General features: G+C 40.0%; 1 protein-coding gene across 9 annotated transcripts in view; it reads left to right on the forward strand.

The window, feature by feature from the left end:
• The window catches only part of RIMS2 (regulating synaptic membrane exocytosis 2), a 982,185-nt gene that overhangs the window by 727,635 nt on the left and 228,810 nt on the right, over positions 1–25,740 (forward strand). For 7 of the 9 annotated variants that reach the window (XM_077493146.1, XM_077493153.1, XM_077493147.1 and 4 more), the window contains 2 exons: positions 8,543–8,722; positions 15,823–15,932. In XM_077493146.1, the coding sequence (XP_077349272.1) occupies positions 8,543–8,722; positions 15,823–15,932 (290 nt within the window). Of the gene's footprint in view, positions 1–8,542; positions 8,723–15,822; positions 15,937–25,740 lie in introns of all 9 variants that reach the window. The other 2 variants (XM_077493148.1, XM_077493156.1) reach the window with 2 other exon arrangements.

A 25,740-nucleotide genomic window follows, 5' to 3' on the forward strand; every position in this document is an offset into this window, starting at 1 on the left:
CGAGGATCAACGACAAGACGCGGGTGACGTCACGCTAGTTACGTGGTTCCGTATGTGTTGCGTCCCAGGGCACGGGACTTCATCAGCAGTGACAAAATGACATGAGACACACGCTTTATATATCGTGGACTGACACCTAAGGCCGTTAGGGGTATTGGACATGATAAATCACCATGGTAAACCTGCTGACTCCCAGGAACAACCAGGAAGTGACCTAACACTTATGCCGCGTACACACGACCGCAGTTTTCGATGGACTAGGTCGGACAGTCTTCCCGACGGACTTTCGGCGGAGTTCCAACAGACTTTCTGAAGGAACGGACTTGGCCACACACAAGCACACCAAAGTCTGAGGCATTTTAACGTGATGACGTACGACCGGACTAGAATAAGGACGTTCATAGCCAGTAGCCAATAGCTGCCCTGGCGTCGGCTTTCGTCCGCCGGACTAGCATACAGACGAATGGATTTTTCGACCGGACTTGAGTCCATCGGAAAGATTTGAAACATGTTTTAAATCTAAAGTAGTCCGTCTGATTTTTAGACAGCAAAGGTCCGATGAAGCCCACACACGATCGAATTGTCCGGCAGATTCGTTCCATCGGACCTCGTCCATCGAAAAGTCTGAAGAGTCAGATAAAAACAAACAGAAAAAGTGCAGCACAATACATAAATAAATAAAATTCATTCAATAAATAAAATTTCATAAACTATTAAGGTGCCAAAAGACATTATAAACAGACACCCCTTATAAGCCAAGTAAAACGTGTCACACAATGAGTACAGTCCATAAAGTTCATAAGCTGATAAGAGGCTGAATAGTGCTGTAAATAGACACCCGGTGCACATCACAATATGTGTTATAACATCTCTGTGATCATTCCTCCACCATGCAGATAGGGTACTCTTACCAAGTCCGTGGAATCACTGAATGAACAAATGGTCAAAAGAGCTTATTTCCACTCATAGGTGAAGGCGATGTTCCAATCCAGGTTAAGCAGCGTTCCAAAACTCAGCCATACAGAAAAAAAGGAGGAAGCAATCTCAGTGTCGACTATACAGATCGATGGTTTTGGAACATTGCTTATCACAGAGATGTTATAACACATATTGTGATGTGTACCGGGTGTCTATTTACAGCACTATTCAGTCTCTTATCAGCTTATGAACTTTATGGACTGTACTCATTGTGTGACAAGTTTTACTTGGCTTATAAGGGGTGTCTGTTTATAATGTCTTTTGGCACCTTAATAGTTTATGAAATTTTATTTATTGAATGAATTTTATTTATTTATGTATTGTGCTGCACTTTTTCTGTTTTGTTTTATCTATTTTTAAGGATTTGTGATTTGCCTTAAGGTGTTCAGCTTGCAATTCGCTTGTGTGTATATTAGGATTATAGTGTGCGCTGATTGCTTCCCTTTATATTAGATAAAAACAAAAACAAAAAGTCAGTGGCAAGTATATCTGTCAGGGTACAACTAGTGTATATTACGGAGTCCATCAAGACTGAAAAAAGGAATATTGTACCTCTCAAATGGTTATCAAAACCTAAGGTGAGGACAAAAATTGCACTATAACTCACGTCTTTAAACGGACATAATAAAGGCACACAGTAATTAGAAAGATAACAAATCTCTCATATGACTAATTGTGATAATAAAAAGAGAATGATCATTCATTATAATTGCACATCAACTCGCATCCTCATTGATCCTCATAAACAACACAAATACACATATTGACATGTGTGCATAAATTATAAACTTAACGGTCAGAAAAAAAATAGATTTACGTCAAAATAAACATTCAAGCCTGCTGGTACTAAAACTTTTGTCTCATGTATCCAATGAAATTCCTTGCGGCTGATTTGAAGTATGAAGTTGCCTCCTCTCCAATGCTTTGTGACTCTTTCAATGCCCCAGAATTTCAAACCCCTAGGGTTCTGGTTATGAACCAATTTGAAATGCCTGGATACATTGTGAGTTTTTAGTCCTTTCTTGATGTTGTTTACATGCTCCCCTAATTTGACATGAAGAGGTCTAGAGGTCCTACCAATATATTGCAGGCCACACTCACATTTGAGCATGTAAATGACACCAATAGTCGCACAAGTAATTTGAATCGTGTATTTTTTATTTGTCGCTGAAGCCTGGAATTCTTTACGCTTCTTAATGTTACACTTTGGATATTTACAGGCGGTACACCGCCCGCAGGCATAAAATCCAGAAAGCAAAGAAAATAACCAGCTTTCCGATTGAACCGGCGGGTCAATGACTCCTGGGGCCACGCGGTCCCCTATAGAAGGAGCTTTTTTGTATATGAATGATGGTCGCTGCGGAAATAGAGGGCCTAATACCTTATCCTGTTTCAAAATGGACCAGTTATTAAGTACTATCTTTTCAAACATTTTTTTGCTGGACATTGTAGTTTAATACCATCTTAAAGTTTAAGACATCAGTACTGATTTCTTTAGTCTGATTAGAAACCATTATCTGTCTGTCCATAGTGCGCACTCTCTCTCTCAGGCTCTTTATTGCAGAATTGAGATAGCCCAACACCCAGAGGAGCAATCCCCCGCTGAGCAGAGCGGGCTCCGTACATGGACACGTCCGTGTGAAGGAGCCCTAAATGAACTTGCGTGATTACATACTGTGTCCAGTATGTGTATTCTGATCTCCTGCTCTCAACACCACCAATCCTACCTGAGACTAGTTCTTCTCTGGGTTGGGAAAGGATGTCGTCTAATGAGGAAGTTGTTGTTATTTTTTTTTTTATCATGTTAAATCATTTTTCAAGATGGAACTTTTCTAGTGTATTTTCCCATTTTTGTTCCCATGTCTTTGTGTACCTTAACATTGTCTCTTTTGTGAGAGAAGTGTGTGGTCAGCCCTGATTAAACCAGTCCAATGATCAAGCACATTAATCATAACCTAAATTCATGACAGCCTCTGCAGTGTAATATGTGATGCACAGAGCTACGTGTAGCTTTGCTAATGTCTAGGAAGATGTTGCCTAATTACTGTAAATTTTAAATATACTGATATATTACACCATCCTCTACTTTTGCCTTTGGTAGTGCACCTGTGTACGGACATACTGTACCTGCTTTAAAACAAGTCCTCACTGACCTCTGCAGCTGTGGATACTGTAGAGCAGTTAATCCTCAAATTTCACAGCAGAAGCACTACGTTTGGCATGGTTCACATCATTGTGAGGGTGTGTGTTGCAAGCACAGCAGCCCATTTATTTGCATAGGCTACTGTGCCTGTGTTTCATGCAGGAAAAAGGTTCTTGCACCATTTTGAAAATGCAGTGGCCGGGAAATCACATAGTACTTTTGCATAATGTTATTTTCCCGTGTTCCCAAACACGCTGGATTTTTGATGCGTGGGTGTGCCATTACGAATAAATGTCAGCCCTGCATGTTTTTAAACCACAGTGCCTGCAACCACTTAAAATGCATACTCTGCTACTATGTGCACCTACATTTGCATAATACACTTAATACAGTAAAAAGGGATTTACTAAGACTAAAGCAGTCAGAATCTGGAGCAGCTTTATGCAACAACCAGTCATCTTTCCCTTTCAATGCTTAAAGTGGTAGTAAACTACATCCAAAAAAAGTAAAAATCAGGGCTCTCGTCATAATGTGCTAGTATGCCTCGCAGAATTACCTGAAAATGAAGCCCTCCAGCGGCACGCTGTCACCACTGAAGGAGCTTCCATCTTCACCCAGTCTTGTGTGCAGGTTCGCAGGCTTTAGCTATCTGATTGGCTGATCCGGCGATGACGTCACTCCTTCACGCATAAGAGTTGCTGTTTATGGCATGGCTCTAAAGGAATGGCACAGGTATGATGTTCCTTCAGAGCTCATGCGCCAGTGACCTCACCCGGCGCATCTAAAGTAAATATCTCCTAAACGGTGCACGTTTAGGTGATATTTACAGTACCTATAGGCAAGCTTTATTATAGGTTTACCTATAGAGTTTATTCCCACTTTAAATTGAACTAAAGTCTCAGTTTCAAAAACTGTGAGCAGGCAGGCTCGTTATTGCAGAATTGAGATAGCTGCAGCCCAGCACCCAGAGGAAGTTGGGTAGAAGATGTCAGCGCTGCTAAGGGACGTTCCAGGAGATGCAAGCATTGTGGACTTTAGTTCTGCTTTGACTGAACAAACTGGAACTTGTTTGGTTACTATGTACAGCTGCTCCAGAAGAAGTCTTTACATTTTGGAAAATTCCCCCCTTTGTCTTATGGGGAAAAAAATGGAAATTCTCATTTAACAATGTTTTTTTTAATAGGCCTTTAGGTCTTCATGATGATGATGTGGTTACCATATCTGTGAGAAATGCCTTCATTGCCTTTGCACTTGTTTGTATGTTGCTGTTCCCTAGCCAGTTTTCTCTATTGTTGGCATAATGCTTAGATACTGTTTTTCCATATTGGTGAAGATTGTGATTACACTTTAGTTTGTAATTTAGTTTGTGATGATCTGTGCAGACATTACTCTTGTATCTGACCTTGACCTATGAAAAGTGGACCAAAATGGAGCTGTTCATGTTCAAGAATTTGGTTACCATAGGCAGTGAGTCCGCAGTTGCTTATATATTCGTAAACTAGGTTTTCTCAGTTATATGATGGCGTCCAGAAATTATGAAAATTAGCCTGTTTCTTAAAATCCAGACCAAATTACATCTTAAGCTAGTTTCCTTAGTCAACTGTAAAATTTAGAATGTAGCGGGCATCAAGGCTGTTTTAAGAAAACTGGAAGAAAGAAAATACAGCTGTATAATTTATTCACTGGCTTCTTTTCACTGAGCTTATTTTCTCTCTAACAAGCCTCCTTTTCCTTTTTTCCAGTTTTCATAACTTGGCTTTTTAAGCTGAGAATGGCATCTTTGTGTTTTTTAAATTGTATTTATGTGTGTTTTATTTTGTGGTTTTCTGCTATGTTATTTACTTGGTATGCTATACACATCAAAGGTAAGTAACAGTAATAATTGGTGTCAACCAGTATGTAACAGGTCAATATGAACCCAAGTTATGCCTTTATATACTGCCATTAAGCACTGTCTTCTTACATTGACTGATCTTTATACTTTAACCTTGCTTATTGCCAGATTACTGGACCCAGGTGCAGGTTTCTCAGGATTGTGTCTGAAAACTATTGCAAGTTGTTCCTTGATAACTTAAAACTAACTTTATCAGATTTTGTTTCTGTTTTGAGATTGTCTATATTACCTTACTTTCCATTGTCCCTCAACAATGATGTCTCAAATCAAGTCCGACTTGCACTTGTTTCTGTATACATCTTAGATGGAAGCCAAAAAAACACATCTGAACTTGAAAAGGTTTAGAGTTTGACAGTACTCACCGTCAGCTTCATAAACCCAAGGATGAAAGGCAGTCTCTGCCAGGTGCACTCTCATACATGTTCCTCCTTCCACTGAGAGCATGAAACCATGATATGCATATTTTGGCTTTTGTAGGAAAAGTCATAAGCGAGACTGGCCTTCCCACAACTTGCAGCATCTTGTTGGCCAACCACACTGCCCATTATATTGATGGACAAGTAGGGAGTTGCTGGAGGGAGTGTGCCAATTCTTTATTTCCTTGCCAAAGTTGAGATTTGTGTATAAGAATCACCATGGGTTTTGAGTTTCCAGACAGTTTGGTTACTATGTGAAAGACACCTATAGTTGTGCACACTTCTATCCTGACAGTTTATGAAGTTGACGGTAAGCACAGGTATACTTTAAGCTACACATATTTCAATTTTTTGTGTTATAAATATTTTATTATCCAAAGAGAATGTATCGCTGTCTGTGACCTCTGAAAATATCAGCTTTTTTATATCACTATATATATTATAGCAATAAACACAATTTTAACTGATCCTAAAGCATGACTCTGCAATGCTTTACAAACACGTTCACATAGGAAAAAGCTCTGCATTTATACTGTTTAAAGCTATTAAAGTGTAACTCTACCACCCCAGGCCAGTCCCCTTACAGTCTTGTTGAATAGGCACAGTGGTGTAGTGGTTAGCACTTTCACCTAGCAGCAATAGGGTCGCTGGTTCAAATCCCGACAACGACACCATCTGCCTGGAGTTTGCATGTTCTCCCTGTGCCTGCGTGGGTTTCCTCCGGGTACTCTGGTTTCCTCCCACACTCCAAAGACATGCTGGTAAGTTAATTAGACCTTGTCTATAAAAACAAATTGGCCTTAATATGTGTATGTCAATGTTGTATGTGTTTGTAAGCGTGTCAGGACCTTACGGGGTAAAGGACCATGCAAAAGCCGCAGATGGACTCTGGTGGCAATAAAGCGCCCTATACAAGTCACTCACTCACTAGGCAGCCATTCAGCTTATGTCAGTGGCTTTTATCTGAATGACATGAGAGCCAACCCATAAGCTGATCCAGCCCATAAGCTGATCCAGCCTCTTCTGTTGGTAATGGTACATAAAATGTATGTAAAGGCACAATACAAAATGCAACAAAAAACCTCAGCAATACATTGCTCCATGTGTTATCCTTAATGACCTTGCATTACAGAAAAATATCTGTTAATCTGTAGAAATGTACTCAGGTCATTTCCTGTTGTGACCTAACAACACTGTCAGGATACCATGTGCTGGTATTCTGCAGTGCTAGCATGACCGGATATGTGGAAGCTTCACAAAGGAAACCAAAAGAAAACCCAAGTGAAGAAATACAATTGATTTTAAAGACAAAGAGAAGGGGAATCAGGCAAAACAAGGTCAAAGTAACAGAAAACTACACAGGTTAGGATTGGGGGGTCAGAACAGGTACAGTAGCGGGTTCAGTGAGTAACATGCAGAATTTACAGACACAGAGGTAATGTGTGACTCCCAAGGTGGGGCTAAATAGCCTTCCATCAGCCCCAGCTAGCATTATTGGGAAAAACCTGCTTGTGGACACACTGGAACTACACTATTCAGGTACACAGACCAATGTGCCACTAGCAGGTTTTCTAGTTCTTGCCAAACACACTGCCTTTACTGAACTGAAATTGCAAGAAATGGTGTCACCCCTGCCCAGTTTCCTTTTCCTGAACTAGAGAATCCTTTTCCTTAATTGCAAAAACATAGGGGGAGGTGTTTTGTGTGTGAAGTGAGCTAGGCAAAGATGATTATAGAACTTCAGATAATGCATCTGTGAATGAATGACGTTTCTATGTGGGTGGAGCCTCTATTTTTGAAAACTGACAGTTGGTGTGGGGGAGAAGATCCCCTGTCTGCTGTCACAGGGAGAGGGGGATTTGGGGGAAGAGCGGACAGGAGCTGGAACATGTTATACGTTCCACCCTAAATACGAGTGGAACAGGTAACATGTTCCAAAGGTGACCCTAGCATTTAACACTTTGTTTTTCTGAGTCCCACCTGTAACGTGTAATCTGGCCAGTGCGTTTATTTTTTTATAGCCGAGCTAAAGTTTCGCTGTATAAAAAACATTGAGCAGGCAGGCTTTTTTTTTTGTAGAAAAACATGCAATGGATGGCATGTGTACAATTAACCTGGACATACATGGATCGAATGGGATTCGAACCATCTATGGCCAGCTTAAGACAGGAAGTGGAAGTGCAGGAAGACAGGAAATGCATTACTGATTAAATCAACATGTGAAAATTAAGGAAAAAAAAAAAAGGAATGCAAATACAATATTTATATTAGTAAACTAAAATATATCACGTTTTTGGTTTAGATCCACTTTAGGTTGTATCAAAGGGTTTAACCTTGGGGCAAAACATGTTAAATGTAATTTCCTTTCATTGTACAGTCTTACAGTATTGTCTCAGCTTTGCACTATAGTAATTGGAGCAAGATCTGCTTTAACGCACACCTTGCTTTCAATCTGTAAAAGATGGAGGAGTTTTGAGTATGTTGCTTCAAGAAGTGTAGGGAAAAATGCACATGGTGTGCTTGGCAAACAATAAGATAATGTTATCTCCAATGCAACAAAGGAATGTATTGTCGGTTTGTTTAATGATCACAGGTCAAGGAGTACTTAAATTATCCATTTCCTAACCTGTTGATCTTTGTTGCTGACGTCTTTTCACTGTAGCGAGAAACTATTTTAATAACTTGGCTACATTTTTTTGTATCAGACAACTTCACCAATTGCAGATTCAACATTTTTGAGTAATTATTCCATGTCACAGGATTGACCTTGTAAATGCTGGAGGGAGTATATCTCTCTCAGTAAAAAGCTTGGGCCTTGTGGACAGGAAAATAGAAGTCAAAGTTTGGACATCAGGGATCATGACCTTCAATAGGATGAAAAATAAAGATGGGGTTTTGAAACCATTAGACACCCTAATCATTTTCTCTGAATCACAAAAAAATGTTTGAATTGTTGTATTGGGCAAAAAGAAATGTTGCTTCTGTGCTTTGCATTACCTTTTTAACAGTGATTTAACAGTGTTAGGTCAAGTGGATTTATACTATATATACATATCTACTACCTACAAATAAAGAAAGGTCAACTGAGTGGCTTTCTGACTAACATTTCAGGAATTGCGAACCGGCAGATAGACACCCATATCAAAGATCCAGGTCCACAGAGCAACGGCCTGTACTTGAGCGGACCAACTGCCGCTCCCGATCCACTGAGCGCCCTGACTCAAACCTCATGAGGTCGATGCCTTCATTAATGACGGGAAGATCTGCCCCTCCTTCACCTGCCTTATCGAGGTGAAAAATCGAACAATGGCTCCACCTGAATCCTCTCTTACTCCCTCCCCCCACCCCCCCACAGAACCACCATTTTATTTTCCCAGTAGCTCTCCAATCTCTTTTTGTCATTCTTGGCTGATCACGTTTTTAACCGTAAATACTAACGTTTTCGACTGCTGACACACTACTTATATTCTCTGCAGGATATAATGGTGTGGGTGCCATTGTACGTTGTTTACTAACCGTATTTAACTGCATTTGTTTTGTGGGTTTTCTCATTGTTCAGGAAGCCTGGTTTAAACTCATAGTGCACACTCCATAACAACCATGTCTTCTCTTGCAGAGTGAGAACTTTTGTTTGTCTTCATCCGACATTGCTTAACCAATGAACTTCACATCATCATATGATTTGTTAATTATGTTCAAAATAAAGGTTTTCTTCTACATGTAGAAGTTAATAAGTTCAGAAAGGCGTATCTTGTATAAATAAAAAGCATTTGGTACAGCATTGAGAACAGGACTTGCTGCATACTTGCCAACATTCTTGATCATTTATTGGAGCAAAATAGGCCCCCTTCCTGATCTTTCCTTTACAAGCCCCACCCAGGATCAGTTGTTAAGGTAAAATAGGCCCCGTCTTGACCTATCAAATCTCCACACTGGATCCATTCTTAGGGCAAGATAGCCCCACCCTGTTCTATTTAAGCCCCTCTCAGAACAACCCCCCACACCCTTTATTTTATGATGATGCCTTTTCCCCCTGGACTGTTTGCAATTATGCCTGTAGCTTATGGTTTTGGAATTCAAGTCTGTACAATATGTTTTTTCTTACTTTTAAATTAGATAGAAGATATATTTTCAGCACTTATTAACCTATTATAAATCACTAGATATTTTACGGAGAACACCTGTAGGCATTTTCTCAAAATCCTAAAAATGTTAAGTTTTTTTTTTTTTTAATGCCACCTTTACTTTTCAGTTAACAAATGCTATCAAATGCATTTATTTAGTTGTAATACACCAAAGAATTTTGAAATAAAAATGTAACAGTTGAAGAAGCTGCCATAACCTTAACATGAATTTACCGCTATCATGAAAATTATTGTATTCTGGTTAATGCTTGTGATTATATATAATTTGTATTGACCAGCTTGCAGTCAGTAACGGTAAACATTCACATTTATATTACACTTACACATTCTCACGTCAGATGTAAAACCTCCAATGCACCATACATGTTCTTTTGCAACTTCAATCTCCTTCATGTTATTAGAAATTCCAACCAAAAAAAACTCAAACTAAAGCTACTCAGATGTTTTCTTTAGATATTTTAACAACGAGGACTTAATTGCATTTAATCAAGCAAAGGTAATTTTCATTTAATCAAGTTGCCCCTTGCACAACATAATTGTTGTTAAGTCTAGACAATTGTTAGAGTCCAATTGTAATGTTTATTGCACTTTTTTAAAACCTATTTATGATATTTAATACAACTCATCAATTCTGCACCTCATATTCCATCCTGGGTATATCAAAAGTATAGTTCAATAAAAACAGTGCACATCATCGCGCACAAATCTTTCTTGCAGCTGTCAACAGCATTTGAAATTAAAACATGGAAACCTGAAATGAAAGCCCAATTGAAATTTCATCAAATAATACTGTTAAGCAGTCTGGATGCGTAAACAGTTATAATTGAGGGTTTATTCTTTTCTATTTTTAATAGCCCCATTTGCTGCAGCATGGGTTAAAATACCTTATGCTAGCAGCACACTAGAGAGTTGTATTTTTGAACTGATTTTACAAAATTACTGCTTTTTTTACATTTTTTTTTTTTTGTCATTTTTTTTTTACTTATCTTTACTTGTTTCCAGCTTGCCAACAACCCCCATCCTATCCCAGTGCTCCAATCAACAGTGTTCATATTCTGTGAGAAATATTATTGATTGGAGCTCTGGACAGGGGACCTATAGGATTTCTGAAGACCCAGGCTGTTGTGCTCAGTTTTGAGCAGCACTCCAATGCCTAGCATGCTGTTAGCACAAGGTATTTGAATCCTTGCTGCAGCAAATATAACTGTATAAAGTTAGAAAAAGAAGTCCTCAACTATTACTGTGTATGCGGCATGACTGTTTATAGTAATAATTGGGGAAGCTTTGATTGGGCTTTAAGCATGTTAATTAACACACAATAATAATGATGAAAATTTTGTAGGTAGGACCTAACTTCAAAAAAACAGCTTTTGAAAGTTTTTTTTTTCTTTTCACATAAAGTATAAAAAGAAATCCTACTCAAGGTTTCAGCTAACCTTCATATACACCAGTACAGTAGTTCTCAATTCCTGTCCTCAGGGCCCACTAACAGGCCAGGTTTGCAAGATAACTGAAATATATCACAGGTGATATAATTTGCTGCTCAGTGATTGCAGTATTCTAGTCTGCATCTCTCCAAGGGAATATTTAAAATCTGGCCTGCTAGTGGATCCTGAGGACAGGAGTTGAGAACTACTGATAAACACCAATTACTAAGTGGCAACCAACCAAATTTCATATTTGAGATAGCCACTGATCTCTAAGAAAAGTTAGCTACTGTAAGTACATAAAAATGTATATTCCAAAATCTTTGAATCTCAAAAAAATATAAATATATATATGTATTGTTAGGCTTTCTGATAAGAAAGCCCCGCTTTGCCTGCATGCTTGTTGCCAGTCTGTGTGAACTGATTAATCATTAATCCAGACGGGTCAACTGGCTGCAGTTGGAAAATGTGAAATATTTATGGGTAATATTTAGCATTTGCATAATTTAAAAGATATATAAAAAATAGAAATTTGTGTTAGTAGCAAGCAATATGCACATTAATATATATAAATAACATTTTAAAAAATTTACATTCCTGTTATAAATTTTTTTTTTGTACGCTATACATTAAAGCGGTTGTAAACCAATTAAAAAAAGAAATCCTTGCAAGGTAATGTCATAATGTGCATCCCATACTAGCGCATTATGATAGAATTACCTTATTACACAGCTCTCCAGCACCGCAATGTCACCACTGAGACGGATTACATCTTCCACCAGTCCTTCTTCTGGGTTTGCGGACTCCAGCTACATGAGTGGCCGGAAGCGCGATGACTATGTGTGCGGGAGCCGCCGTTCCGGCACGGTCTCTAAAGGTCTGGCACTGTAAGACGGATCTTCACAGTGCATGCGCCAGTGATGTAATTGGCTCCATGCACTCTGAATATCTCCTAAACTGTTTAGGACAGGGGTGTCCAAACTTTTTTTAAAGAGGGCCAGATTTGATGAAGTGAACATGCCTGAGGGCCGACCATTTTGCCTGACATTCTTTGAACCATTGAAAATTCGGTCTAAGTGTGTCCATCCGAGCACTAATACACGGCCCAACAAGAATTCTCTTGCCTTTGTCACGCTCGTTCCCAACACACAGACGAATGCTCTGCACTTTAGGGGGTACCGTTAATTCTTAATGGTACCCCACACATTGGAAAATGTAGGGTGCTTTTGGTGCAGTGCAATTTAAAAAAAAAAAAAGCTCGGGAACTTCTTTCCCTGCATTTGTGAGTAGGGAAGTCCATTGAAATTAATGGGCTGCCCTACACACAGTACGCAGCCACACAGATGTTGCATTTATGGGCTTAAAACAGGTGGTGAGGAGGCAACATAATGCCTCTTTACCGCCATTCAAATGCCTCTGAAAAGAGATCTGTGCATGGATTGCTTTTCAGAGGAGCAGCAGTCCTGGCTAATATCACACACAAGCCCTACAAAAGCAGTTTTGATGGTATAAGAATGGGGGGGGGGTCCGGATAAAACGTAACATACACACAGATACATGCACACACTTGCAGACAAATGCACGCCGCACACACATACAGACACATGCATACACATACATACAGACATACATGCACACACATATAGACATACATACACATGTGCACACACACACATACGTACACACACACACATACAGACATACATACAGACACATGCATACACATACACATACTTACAGACACATACAGACATACATACAGACACATGCGCACACACACACATACATACAGACACATGTGCACACACAGATACAGACATACATGCACAAACCTACAGATATACAGACATACATGTGCACACACACATACATACAGACATACACATACATGCACACACACAGACATACATACAGACACATGTGCACACACACATACATACAGACATAAATGCACACACGTACAGACATACATACAGACACATGTGCACACACACACATACATCCAGACACATGTGCACACACACACACATACATCCAGACACATGTACACACACATACATCCAGACACATGTGCACACACACACACATACAGACACATGTGCACACACACACACATACAGACACATGTGCACACACACATACACATACAGACACATGTGCACACACATACAGACATATGTGCACACACATACAGACACATGTGCACACACACACATATACAGATACATGTACACACACACACATACAGACACATGTGTGCACACACACAGATACAGACACATGTGCATACACACACATACAGACACATGTGCACACACACACACACACACATGAATAAAGCCCTTTTTAACACTAATGTAGCTTGTAGCATAGTACAGTACCTTTGCAGCTTCCTCATTCAGCCGGGTACTGCACTGTAGGGGGAAGCAGAGAGCACAGCACACTCCTCTGCACTTTACTTTCACTTTTGAAGCTCACGGAGCTTCTCACAGTGCTGGGGATTGGGCTCATCTGACAGCCCTGCTCCCGTGGCACACTAAATTGAGAAAGACCAGGCGGGCCGTTCAAAACCGAACCGCGGGCCGCAATTGGCCCGCGGGCCGGCCTTTGGACATGCCTGGTTTAGGAGGTATTCACAGTTCCTACAGTTTATTATAAGCTTTCCTGTAGGTACTAGTGGTAGTACAGCGTTTACTACCACTTTAACCGCTTGCTGACCATCTCACACCGATATACATCTTCAGAAAGGCTCGTACAGGCAAACTATAAACTATAATAACTACCTGTACGTGGCCTTTTAAGAGGCAGCGGGTGCGGCAAGCTCAGTGAGTCGGGTCGCGGATCCCGCGGACTCGATCATCGTGGGGATACCCGCGATCGCCTCATGGGGAGGAAGAACGGGGAGATGCTAATGTAAACAAGCATCTCCCCATTCTGCCTAGTGACAGTGTCACTGATCTCTGCTCCCTGTGATCGGGAGCAGAGATCAGTGATGTGTCACAGGTAGCCACGCCCTCCACTGTTAGAAACACTCCCCAGGGCACACTTAACCCATACACTGCCCCTAGTGGTTAACCCCTTCATTGCCAGTGTAATTTACACAGGAATCAGTGCATTTGTATAGCACTGATCGCTGTATAAATGACAATGGTCCCAAAAATGTCCGATGTGTCTGCCATAATGTCGCAGTCATGATAAAAATCGCTGATCACCGCCATTACTAAGGAAAAAAATCATTAAAAAAATTATTAAAATGCCATAAAACTATCCTCTATTTTGTAAATGCTATAACTTTTGCACAAACCAATCAATACGCTTATTGCGATTTTTTTTTTACCAAAAATATGTAGAAGAATATGTATCAGCCTAAACTGAGGAAAAAACATGTTTTTTATATATTTTTGGTGGATATTTATTATAGCAAAATGTAAAAAAGAATGCATTTTTTTCTAAATTGTCGCTCTATTTTTGTTTATAGCGCAAAAAATAAAAACCGCAGGGGTGATCAAATACCACCAAAAGAAAGCTCTATTTGTGGGGAAAAAAAGGACATTCATTTTGTTTGGGAGCCACGTCGCATGACCGCGCAATAGTCAGTTAAATCGACGCAGTGCCGAATCGCAAAAAGTACTCTGGTCAGGAAGGGGGTAAATTCTTCCAGGGCTGAAAAGGTTAACTAAGCTACAATGCAAAATACACTTTGTGTGTAAATGAGGCCCTATATTTCAGTATTATTACTACAAATCTTTAATTTACACTATGAAAAACCCTACCTTATAGCATCACCATTTTCAGGCTATGACCCAACAAATGGGTTTGGATTTTGAAACAATACCTCAATGTTAGATCCTGCAATGCATAAAGAAACATTGGAATGATTGCAATGCAAGAAAAACTACCATCTAAATTAGAATGTAATTACTTATATATCTACAGGCTATGCCTAAAACATTTAAACACAGTGATAAAATTAGTTACATTAAAATGATTGCATATACATACATACATAATACATATCTAGATATATTTATATATTCCATTCCCTTTTTAAATGCAGGTATATATAAAGCAGAGCACAGTGTTCCGTTAATATACTTCATGTGATTTATAATGGTTATTCTGTGTCACCACTGTATTCACCATCTTAACAAATCTATTATTTATTTATTTTTTCTCCATCATGTGCCATAACAGCTTTTTTACAATAATATTTAATATTAACCTGTCTGATGGTAATGTCTCATTGTATCAATCTGGTATTGCCGACATGTCAATTTCAACCTTCTCTCTTATCTGTTTACTGTGTCACTTTCAGTGTTTTAATTGTGCCAGTGTCGCTATAGGAGTTAAAGCCGACATATGTAAAGCAGTTGTTTGTTTGAGCATGGATAGATCCTTCTGCATCATTGAAATAATTGGTGGCCTAAAGGGTTAGCCTGCCCAAAAATTCTGTTTCAATCTTAGATGGGTGGCAGCTTGTTGAATCACCCACTGGGTGGTTGTTATATCCGTCAAGGACCCCAGCTAAAAGAATTTCTGCGGTTCCCAGGACCTGCCGCCATTGTGTGGAGGGAGGCAAAGCTGAGATCATTGGCATTGTGAAGTAGAGGCTGGAGTCCCTGAAGAATATGAAAAGTCAGTGGATGAATCATCATTCCATTATTCACTCCTAAATAACCCAACAATTTTTTGGTGGACTGACCCTTTAGGTTATGCCAAAGGATTATTCACATTTTAAACAGTTTAGAGATAGTAGTCTGGAAATATACTCACAATGGATTTTAACTCTGTGCTCCTTATCTAAACACTTGTTTTGTAGGGCACATCCTCGTGCTGGCTCTGTTCAAACAAGCCCGTCGGGCACACCATTAGCGGGACGCAGAGGTCGTCAGCTGCCGCAACTCCCACCGAAGGGGTCGCTGGACAGAAGTAAGTGCAGTATTTACTCTAAGCAATATACATTTCACATTGAATACATAAACCATAAAGTCATCAAATGAATTACTTGACAAATGCCTTCAATTTAATTAGATGGTGGGATTTGATTAAACAGTAAATACAAAATCTGAGATGTGGGTAGCCCATAGGGGCCCATTCATATAGCTATCTGCTGGACATCCCAATGTTTGCTCCACACACAGTGTTTGTGCCCACAAACTAATTCTGCATAATGCTGCAGACACTTGTGATTGGAGGAGAAATTTGGTCACATGACTTTGACAGATCATGCGATTGGTTTTCCCTACCCTTACAACTTCTTTGTTTTACATTCATTGAATTGAATGGGCCTTTGCTTGCTGTGGCACCTTGAAGTGAACAAAGTGCGTTTGTTAGGCACACCGCTGTACTTTATAATGCGCTGTTTTTTAGGATTTTTTATTTTTTTTTGCAGTCAAATGGTTGTGTCAAGGCCTTACTTTATAAATGCAAAATGCATTCTAGTTGATTGCTACATTTTCATTGTGGTCTTTAGTAATGAAAAACTGCAGTGCTAATGGTGTAGTGAGTGACTAAGAAGCTGTGTTCACATTTAGTACCCAATCATGTGTAAGGCATGTGCATGTGCAAAAAAAAAAACATTCATTTACATGCACATGATTGGTGTATTGGAGTGAACATAGCTTCAACATTTTTACTATGTTATGTGAACATTTCTTTTGCTCAGAATACATTCTCTACCCCTATAGTAAATTCTCTAAAACTATACAGACTTATTTAAGTGAAAGCGCAATGAGTATTTGTGAGGTTCAAAGTCTAATAACTTGTAGAAATCATTCACAATTTCACTTTAAATTTGTCAAATTGGATTAATTGCTGTGAGTTACATAATTTTGCATCCTCATTGGTCTTATGCCCCGTACACACAATCGGACTTTCCAACAACAAAACTTTTTGTTTGAAGAATGTTGGCTCCAACTTGTCTTTTGCATACACACGGTCACACAAATGTTGGCCAACAGTTAAGAACATAGTGACCTACCAGACGTACGTGATATCTCTATTACGAACACTAGTTATATCTCCGACTTGTACTTGATTCTGAGCATGCGTGGACTTTTGTCAGATGGACTTGTGTACACACGATTGGAAAGTCTGATAACAAACATTTGTTGGCGGAAAATTTGAGAACATGCTAGACAACATTTGTTGGCAGAAAGTCCGCCAACAAATGTTCGATGGAGTATACATATGGTCGGACTTTCCACCAAGAAGCTCACATCCAGCATTTGTTGTCAGAAAATCCGATTGTGTGTACGGGGCATTAGTTGCAGTGTCTTATTAAATAAAGTCTGTTAAAAGTAACTTATTACAGTGCAATGAAACACACAAGCTGTGATCTGACTTATATAAGTTAGAGCTAATGGTGAACTCCAGATAAATTCACAGATATAATTCATATATTGGAACTGGTTAACCTGCCAAGAATTTGTATTTCCAGCCATCTATTCCTGAGATTTACATGGCCCTGGTAGATGGTGCAGCCAGTTACAGTTTTAGACTGTGAAGTGAGTATAGGGGTGTCCTCTCTGGTGTCTTCTCCAGCCTACTGATTGGACAGTGAGAGACAAGCAGCAGACTAAGACAAGTAGCAGACTCCTATTAGCATGGCCCTTGTCAGCCTAATTGAATAGAGCATTTTTTAATATATTTTTTAGGAGTTGTCTTTAAGGAATGCAGAAAAAAACACCAGAGAAGGCCATGTAATAGTTACCTACATTCCCAATTGTATATAAAGAAAATTACTGACCCCCAAAGCTTAAATGGGACTTTAAAGGCAACTTAGAAGTGCACTTCTGCCCTTGCTACCTGTGACATATGTCCTACATTTTCATCGGTAAGACCTTCTAATTGTACTACCTGCGAGCCTCTGTGTGGATCACCCAGGGCCTTGGGTGGGGGAATGCATGGGTGCCCCCCTCATCAGGCAAAGGTGAATCTGGTGTTAAGACTCTGTATGGTGGTAACGACTATTGATCATCATGTATGAAACAAAAGAGATGTGACTCTCTCCCACTGTACCTCTGAAGAAAATATTGATCTGTTCTTGAAACACGTCGGGCTGGAGAGGAGATACTGTCACTAAGTTTGTGTACACCTTTTAATGCACTTTCAGCCACTCATGTTTATTTCTAATTTTAATCATTTGTATGATCAATCATTTTAATGGATGTTCCTTCTTGTTTTCTAAGTTGCCTTTAAAGTCCCATTTAACCTTTTGGGGGCAGACATTTTCTTTACATCTTTAAGGAATGCAGTAGTGTCAATACGCACCTGCTCATTGGACAATGAAGCAGCAGCGCTGCACTGATAGGTCTTCAGCTCCCCTCATCTTTGCATGTTCCTTGTCAGCAACTGTGCATGCAGCATAGCTTGATTATCTCCTGATGTTGCCATTCTTCTTGCAGTCTGAGTGCTGCTGTGCAGGGGGTGACAGCTGGCTGATATAAAGACAAATTTAGGTCCTTATGCTAGCTGTATGTTAAAAATGCATGAGGAAAAAACAATTTTTGTAGTTTTTTTTTTTATCTGCCTAAAGTTCAGCTTTAAAACACACATTTCAATATGATCCTCAATAATGCACCAGATGCCTTTGCAAAACCAGAGCAGAAGTGTGGGAGGGACCCAAAGGACCCACACATTACAGGCTGCCTGCAGAAATCATTAGGAGGGGTTGAGATGAGACCAGTCACCGCACAAGGAGAGAGAGTAACAATGAACGGTCTTCATTGAACGAAGCTCCAGCACAGATCTAGAAGAAATACACAAAGCACGCCAAGATTCAAGGAAGGCTACGCATGCCTCTTTTTTGCTTATGCTGGAATTCAGCTTTAAAGCGGTAGTAAACACCACTGGGTGACTTGTACTTACAGATAAGCTTATAATAAGGCTTACCTGTAGGTACAAGGAATATCTCCTGAACGCACCGTTTAGGAGATATTTACAGTTTCTGCAGCCAGTGACGCCATCGGCACGCTGCACTCTGATGGGGGGGCTCAGCCATTCAAATGAGGGGTGCCTGTGGACCTGGAAGGAAGACCGGTTGAAGATGAAAAGTCCTGTCAGCGGTGACAGTGCTCCACTGGATGGCTTTGTTTTAAGGTAAGTCTTTCATAATGTGTGATGCATACTAGCACATTATGCCCTTATATTTTTTATTGTTTTTGTTTGTTTCCAAACTTTACTACTAGTTTAGGTCATAATAAAGAGAATCTGTCATTTTGCCTAGTCGGTGCAAACTGTCAGATTATCTTGGCAGGCCAACCCCCACCAACTGATAGTCTGGCCCAAGAACTGCATCCGACTAATCCATTGTGAGTATGTATGTAAGGTCACATGCTCCCCCATACATGGAAGTACAGGTCATTTCTGTGGGCTTTAACATATGAACAAAGTGGCAGGGGAGTGTACCTAAGGTGAATATCAGGATTGGGGGGGGGGGGGTGGCCTGTCAAGAAAACCTGTCACTTTGCCCCAAAGGGGCAAAACAAATTGATATTAATAACACAGTTATTAATTAGTAGTGCATTTCCTATTAGCTCATACAAGCTACTGTACTTTTCATACCAGGTTTTATTCTACTGAAATCATAAGTGAAAAAAGATTAAAGTGTTACTAAACCCAGGACCCTGCATTCACTATATCTAGTCTCCCACTGTACACAGAACATGGAAATGCAATTATTTTAGAAACTATAAAATGCTAAATCTCTTTTCTCATAAGCAGTATATAGCAGTCTTTTGACTTCTATCTGGTAAAGCTTGTATGAGGAGTTTTCATACTACACTGAGCTGTCAGGATCCAGGACCCATAATACACACCAAACTGAGCATGTGCAGCCTGACTCCAAAAGCTCTGTCTTATCCGGACATGTTCTGGAGTCAGTGGAAGAAGGGGAGGATCAGAGAAGACAGGATCAAACAGCCTTTTTAAACAATGCAGAGGATTAACCCCTTAGGTTCCACAATGAGTATAACAAGCATGCTTTACTGCAGGGATATGCAATTAGTGGACCTCCAGCAGCTCCAGAACTACAAGTCCCATGAGGCATAGCAAGACTCTGACAGCCAAAAGCATGACACCCAGAGGCAGAGGCGTGATGGGACTTGTAGTTTTGCAACAGCTGGAGGTCCGCTAATTGCATATCCCTGCTTTACTGCATATACAGACTGATTTTACTGTTGTGGGTTTAGTAACACTTTAAATCTTATTTCTGGGAAAATATACAAATCTGGGTGATGGTGTTCACTAAAACAATACTTCAGTGAATTTTAAATGCAACTAGTGTAACTACCTGAATTTGTCTTGATATCACCTACATGGAGCTGCACTCAGAGTGGGAGAGAGGTTAAGACTAGCAACCAATCAGGTTCTCGTACATGTGCAGACTGATAATTGCTTATAGCAAGGAATAGTAAGGTGGGCATAGGGAAGACCTCATCAGTGTGCTGCTGCTTCTTCTTCAATTTGATCTTAGCCAAGCTATGCTGCTGCTCTAACAGCGGAAGTCTTGGACCTGGCTGGGCTGTTTGCCAGGCTTGTGTGAATCACAAAACTTGCTACACAGAAATACAATTCCCTGGTCAGGCGAAACAACTTGAATATGTATTTTAATTGTGTATTAACCTACTTGTCTGGAGTTCAGCTTTAAACCTGGCTAATACATGCGAATACGTCATTGCACAATGTTTTCCTTATAAAATAAGTTGGTGGTGGTGGTTAGGGGTGGTCATGACATCACAGGTTACAGCTACAACAGACATTATAGAACTTATTAAGGTTAAATACAACTAGAATATATAAGTTGTATGTCTAAGTTACAACACAATTTTATGGAAAGTTATCTATGACCTTTAGTGCTTATACTAAATAAGTATTCTACAAAAATAATTACAGTATAGAGAAAATAAGTGCCATTGCTGACCTCTCCTTTTTTACATTTTGGCTGCCTGGCTGTCACGTTTCAGTACCTACCTGGAATAAATGTGCAGACCAGGTGGTATGACTTCACTGGCAGTGTGTCTGTTCCATGTGAAAAGCCAAAAACACCCCAAAAACCAGCATTTTGGAAGGAACTCAGCAATGGTAGCCCACTTATTTCTCACAGTACAAGTTTCCATTAAAGGGGCATGATCATTAATAACACGCTTTCCCTTTTCAAACACTTTTACTAAGTTCACCTTTAAAATAAAAAAATATATACAATGCAGTCAAAGGGCCCCAGTAGTTTACTGCTTAAAAGATACAGCTTAGTTTATATGACATACCCGTAGGCGAATCTCTGATCCCACCAACTTAAACCGGGCCTTTGACTGCATAGTACATTTTATCACAAAGGTGTAATTAGCCTTTAAACTACAATAAAGTGAATGTGTTTTCCAAGAACATATAGATGGGGCAGCTATATAATTGGACTGATTAATAAAGGAGTTGAGAATTTTCACTCTACAAATTGTGTAAATATATACACTTCAATCATTCAACCATGTGAAAAGCATCTGCACATGATTGGATTTTTAAAGTGAATATGATTTCACATGATTTAATCATTTAAATTAATATTTCCAACATTTTACGAGCGACAGTTCTCAACTACTTTTAGTAACTTTTCCAAGAAAATTCATCAAGGCGCAGCCTACCTGGTGTGCTGATGTAACTAACTTCCAGTAAGATGATAGGTTGTATTCTTTTGAACTTTAGCCCAGCTCAGAAATGGCTGCCCTCCTATCTATACATGACAGGTATACTGTATTATTAAACATATTGCTCTGTTTTTATCACCTAATACCTTAAATAAAATTTGATTAAAAACACATTTCTTTTGATTTTCAAAATATGTCTTTTATTAGTAATAATTGGTTCAGGGATCTGTATTTTATTGTTATTAATGGCACAAAATTGCAAGACCAATTGTTCTTTGTTGTACAATGTATTTGGTATCACTTTCTTCCATACGTTCATGTTTCCATTCAATCTTCACATCAGCAGTTCTGAATGATAGCACAGGTAGAAATGCTATATTATGATGTGTTTAAAAAGGAGCTCTACCCATAGCTGGGTCAGTTCACACGTGAGTGTGACACGCTTACCTGGAATATTCACATTTGTGTGCCAAACTTGGAGGTCATAGGCCACAAAACTGTTGCATCATCTGACCCTGAGTGGATTATTTGTAGCAGGGGTTTCCAAACATTTTAGTATAAGGTTCAAACCTTGAATATTTCAAAAATATTTGCAGGCTGTAAAAAAAATCCACATTAGAGTCCCTCCTTACATAAGGATCCCCATCAGGGCCCCTCGCTACATCAAAAGTGGAGAGCATAGGAAGGCTCTGCTGACCTTAGTCCACAATTAGTGCACATTGAGGATACTCCACTAACCCTAGTTGCGGGCTGTATACAATGTCCTTGTGGGCCAAATGTGGCCCTTAGTTTGGAGACCCCTGATCTATAGCAATAGGCACGTGACAGCAGAAGCTCTGCTGGAACCTTGAGCATAGCTCTAACTGTTGTGTCAGATGTTGTAAAGACCTGGTGGACCAAACCCTTTACTACTCTGCCCAAACCGGAAAACCAAATTTCTGTAAGGTCCTCCAAAATCTTTAGGTTGCTAACATAACATACTGTAGACGTGTATTTAGAACCGGATTTCGTAATCATTGTTTGTGAAGTGTCTATTTTTTACCATAGTAACCATAGTAGTAAATTGACAGGTTGGATTTCAAGGACATCCAAAAGGGCATGCCACTTATGTGCACATAACAGTTTATTGACGGCAATGATGTTCTCTCTGATTTATAGTTTTAAAAAGAATGATCCATTTGTATAATTTACATCAATGTAAAGTTCATTCTGATTTTTATTGGAGATCATATTTCTAATTAAAACTGCAGTCTTACTTGTTGCGTCTTTCTTGTGACATGCTAGAAAGATCATTTGTCATCTCCAGGTGACACCCAGAATGAATGTGCACTAGGAAGAGGTCTGACAGGCAGTGTTCAAGCTTGCCTCGATTAATCAATGTGTATTGTGGAATAATAAGGCTTGTGTCTCCACTTCGTATGATATATCATCTTCAAATATTTGCTCTGTGAATAAATGTGTGTGTGCCTCTATTCCGCCTGTAATTGAGAAACGGAGTCAACGTCAGTATTTCACACCTTCAGCTTGAGTTGGGGAGGTGATTTCTGTTGCTGTTGTAGTAATTTATGCACTAGCATCCTCTAGAGCAGCCGTTTCCAACCTATTTAACATGAAGAAACCCTTGAAATAACTTTCCGGTCTTAGGGAATGCTTGCTTATAATTGCTATATCTACAGCTCACCATACATTAGTGTGATGATCAGTGTGTTCTTTACTTTTGAAATCAATGGGAAGTACTGCCCCTTACAAATAGCTAAAATGATCATTGCTCAAGAAACCTCTGGAGGAACCCTGGCTGAGAATGGTTGCTTAAGATTGGGATCACATATATGCAAATTGGATGCGGGTTTCTCTGCATCCAATTCGCATGACAGGCGAGTGTGGCCGGCTGTCAATAGAGCCGGTTCACATAGATCTGGGGCGGCCACATTGCAGAAGGGTCCTGTGCATTTTTGGGTCCAGTTCAGGTGCGAATTCAGGCAAAAATTTGGACCTGAATCGCATTTGCACCGGTGAACAGGGACGAACTGGGCCACATGCTGGTAACCACAGCCGGAGATATGTGAACCAAGTCTTATGTCTTGTACACACGGTCGGACATTCCGACCACAAAATCCGTCTGATTTTTTCCAACGGATTTTGTCCGAAACTTGTGTTGCATACACACGGTCACACAAAGTTGTCGGAAAATCCAATCATTCTGAACGAGGTAACGTCAAACACGTACGTCGGGACTATAAATGGGCCAGTAGCCAATAGCTTTCGTCTCTTAGTTTATTCTGAGCATGCATGGCACTTTGTCCGTCGGAATTGTCTACACACGATCAGAATTTATGTGATCGGATTTTGTTGTCGGAAAATTTTAGATCCAGCTCTCAAACTTTGTGTGTTGGAAAATCCGACAGAAAAAGACCGATAGAGCCCACACACGATCAGATTTTCCGACAACATAATCCGATCAGACTTTTTCCATCGGAATTTCCAACCGTATGTACAGGGCATTCAAGTTTTTCGTTAACTTTTTTATAATTTCAGTCTATGTATCCAAATAGACTGCAGTGTTACATGGTTGAATATTAGCTCCCAAGGGCAACTTTTAGATATTGTGTCAATGTGACTTGCATCAGTGTAAGCCCTTGTACACACGGTCGGACATTCCGATGGACAATGTCCGATAGGACCGTGTTGTCGGATAATCCGATAGTGTGTGGGCTCCATCGGACTGTTTCCGTCAGAGTATCCGACGGACCAAGTTTTCCAGCTGGGCTATAAAATTTTCCGACAACATGATCCGATCGGACTTTGTCCGATCATTTGTAGAGAATTCCGATCAGACAAAGTGCCACGCATGCTCAGATCAGGAACTAGCCTGAACGTAGTCCCGTCCTAACGAAATAATATCATCACGTTAAGTGCGATCGGATTTTCAGACAACTTTGTCCGACTGTGTGTATGCAACAGTTTCGGGCAAAATCCGACGGATTTGGTTGGCGGAATGTCCGACCATGTGTACAAGGGCTTAGATCTGTCAGATTTGATTAGGTTCATTTGATTGCCAATTGATCTACTTGAAGCAGGTTTTGCATTCCCATAGTCATTTATGGGAATGCAAAACACATTTGGAGTGAACAAAAGACCATCGACACAGACCCTTATGCCCCATAAACGTCAGTCGGATTTTCCGTCCGGAAATGTTGGATGTCAGGCTGTTAGCAGAAAATCCGACCGTGTGTGCGAGGCATTACTGTGCCATCACTGCAACTCTGTGACAACAGTACATTTTATTATTTGTATGAAATTTGGTAATGTATTGTACATGTACCTGAAAAGATGCATCACTATTAAAACGTTCGAGCCATGCCACAACAGCACCTTTGAAACAGAAATTTGCAGCAGCCACAAATATTTCTTATTTGATAAATGTGCCTTAGCTGCAGCTGAGTTACTGATATAGCTGGCTATAAGACTTCTTTCTGCAGATGTGCCATAATCAGCAGCAACTGCAGTGGATAACATGAATAGGTGCTGAAACCAGTGATACTGTTGATAGTTTGAGACATTGCAGTCACTCAATGACTGAGCTCCACAATGCAGGAATCACTGAAAAGTATTAAATCCTCTAGGTGCTAATATAGCTGCTACAATTTCTCATGTGACAGATCCTGTATATAACAATAGAGGTTATATGGTTGTCACAAAAAAAAAATAGATAACCACCCAATCAAATTTGTATGACCTTACCAATAGTCTAAGGCTGAAAGCTTAAGCCGCGTACACACGGGCGGACTGTCCGTCCAACTAAGTCCGTCAGACAATCCGACAGACAGTCCGTCCTACTTTTGAATGAACGGACTTGACTACACACGATGAACAGACAGTCCGCTGAAAGCTTGCGCGATGACGTGTACAGCACGTACGACGGGACTAGAAATACGACGTCCAATACACTGCAATGCAACCTTCGGCCGTGTAAATCCTTTCTGAGCATGCGCCATACTTAGTCCGTCCAACTTGCCTACTCACGAGCGGACTGTCCGCTGAAACCAAGTTTGGACGGACAATATTACGGAAATTCCGAAAGACTTAGTCCGCCAGAC

This window comes from Lithobates pipiens, unplaced genomic scaffold, assembly GCF_037356315.1.
Source record: "Lithobates pipiens isolate NorthernLeopardFrog02 unplaced genomic scaffold, aLitPip1_a1.2 Scaffold_19, whole genome shotgun sequence".
NCBI classification, from domain to species: domain Eukaryota; kingdom Metazoa; phylum Chordata; class Amphibia; order Anura; family Ranidae; genus Lithobates; species Lithobates pipiens.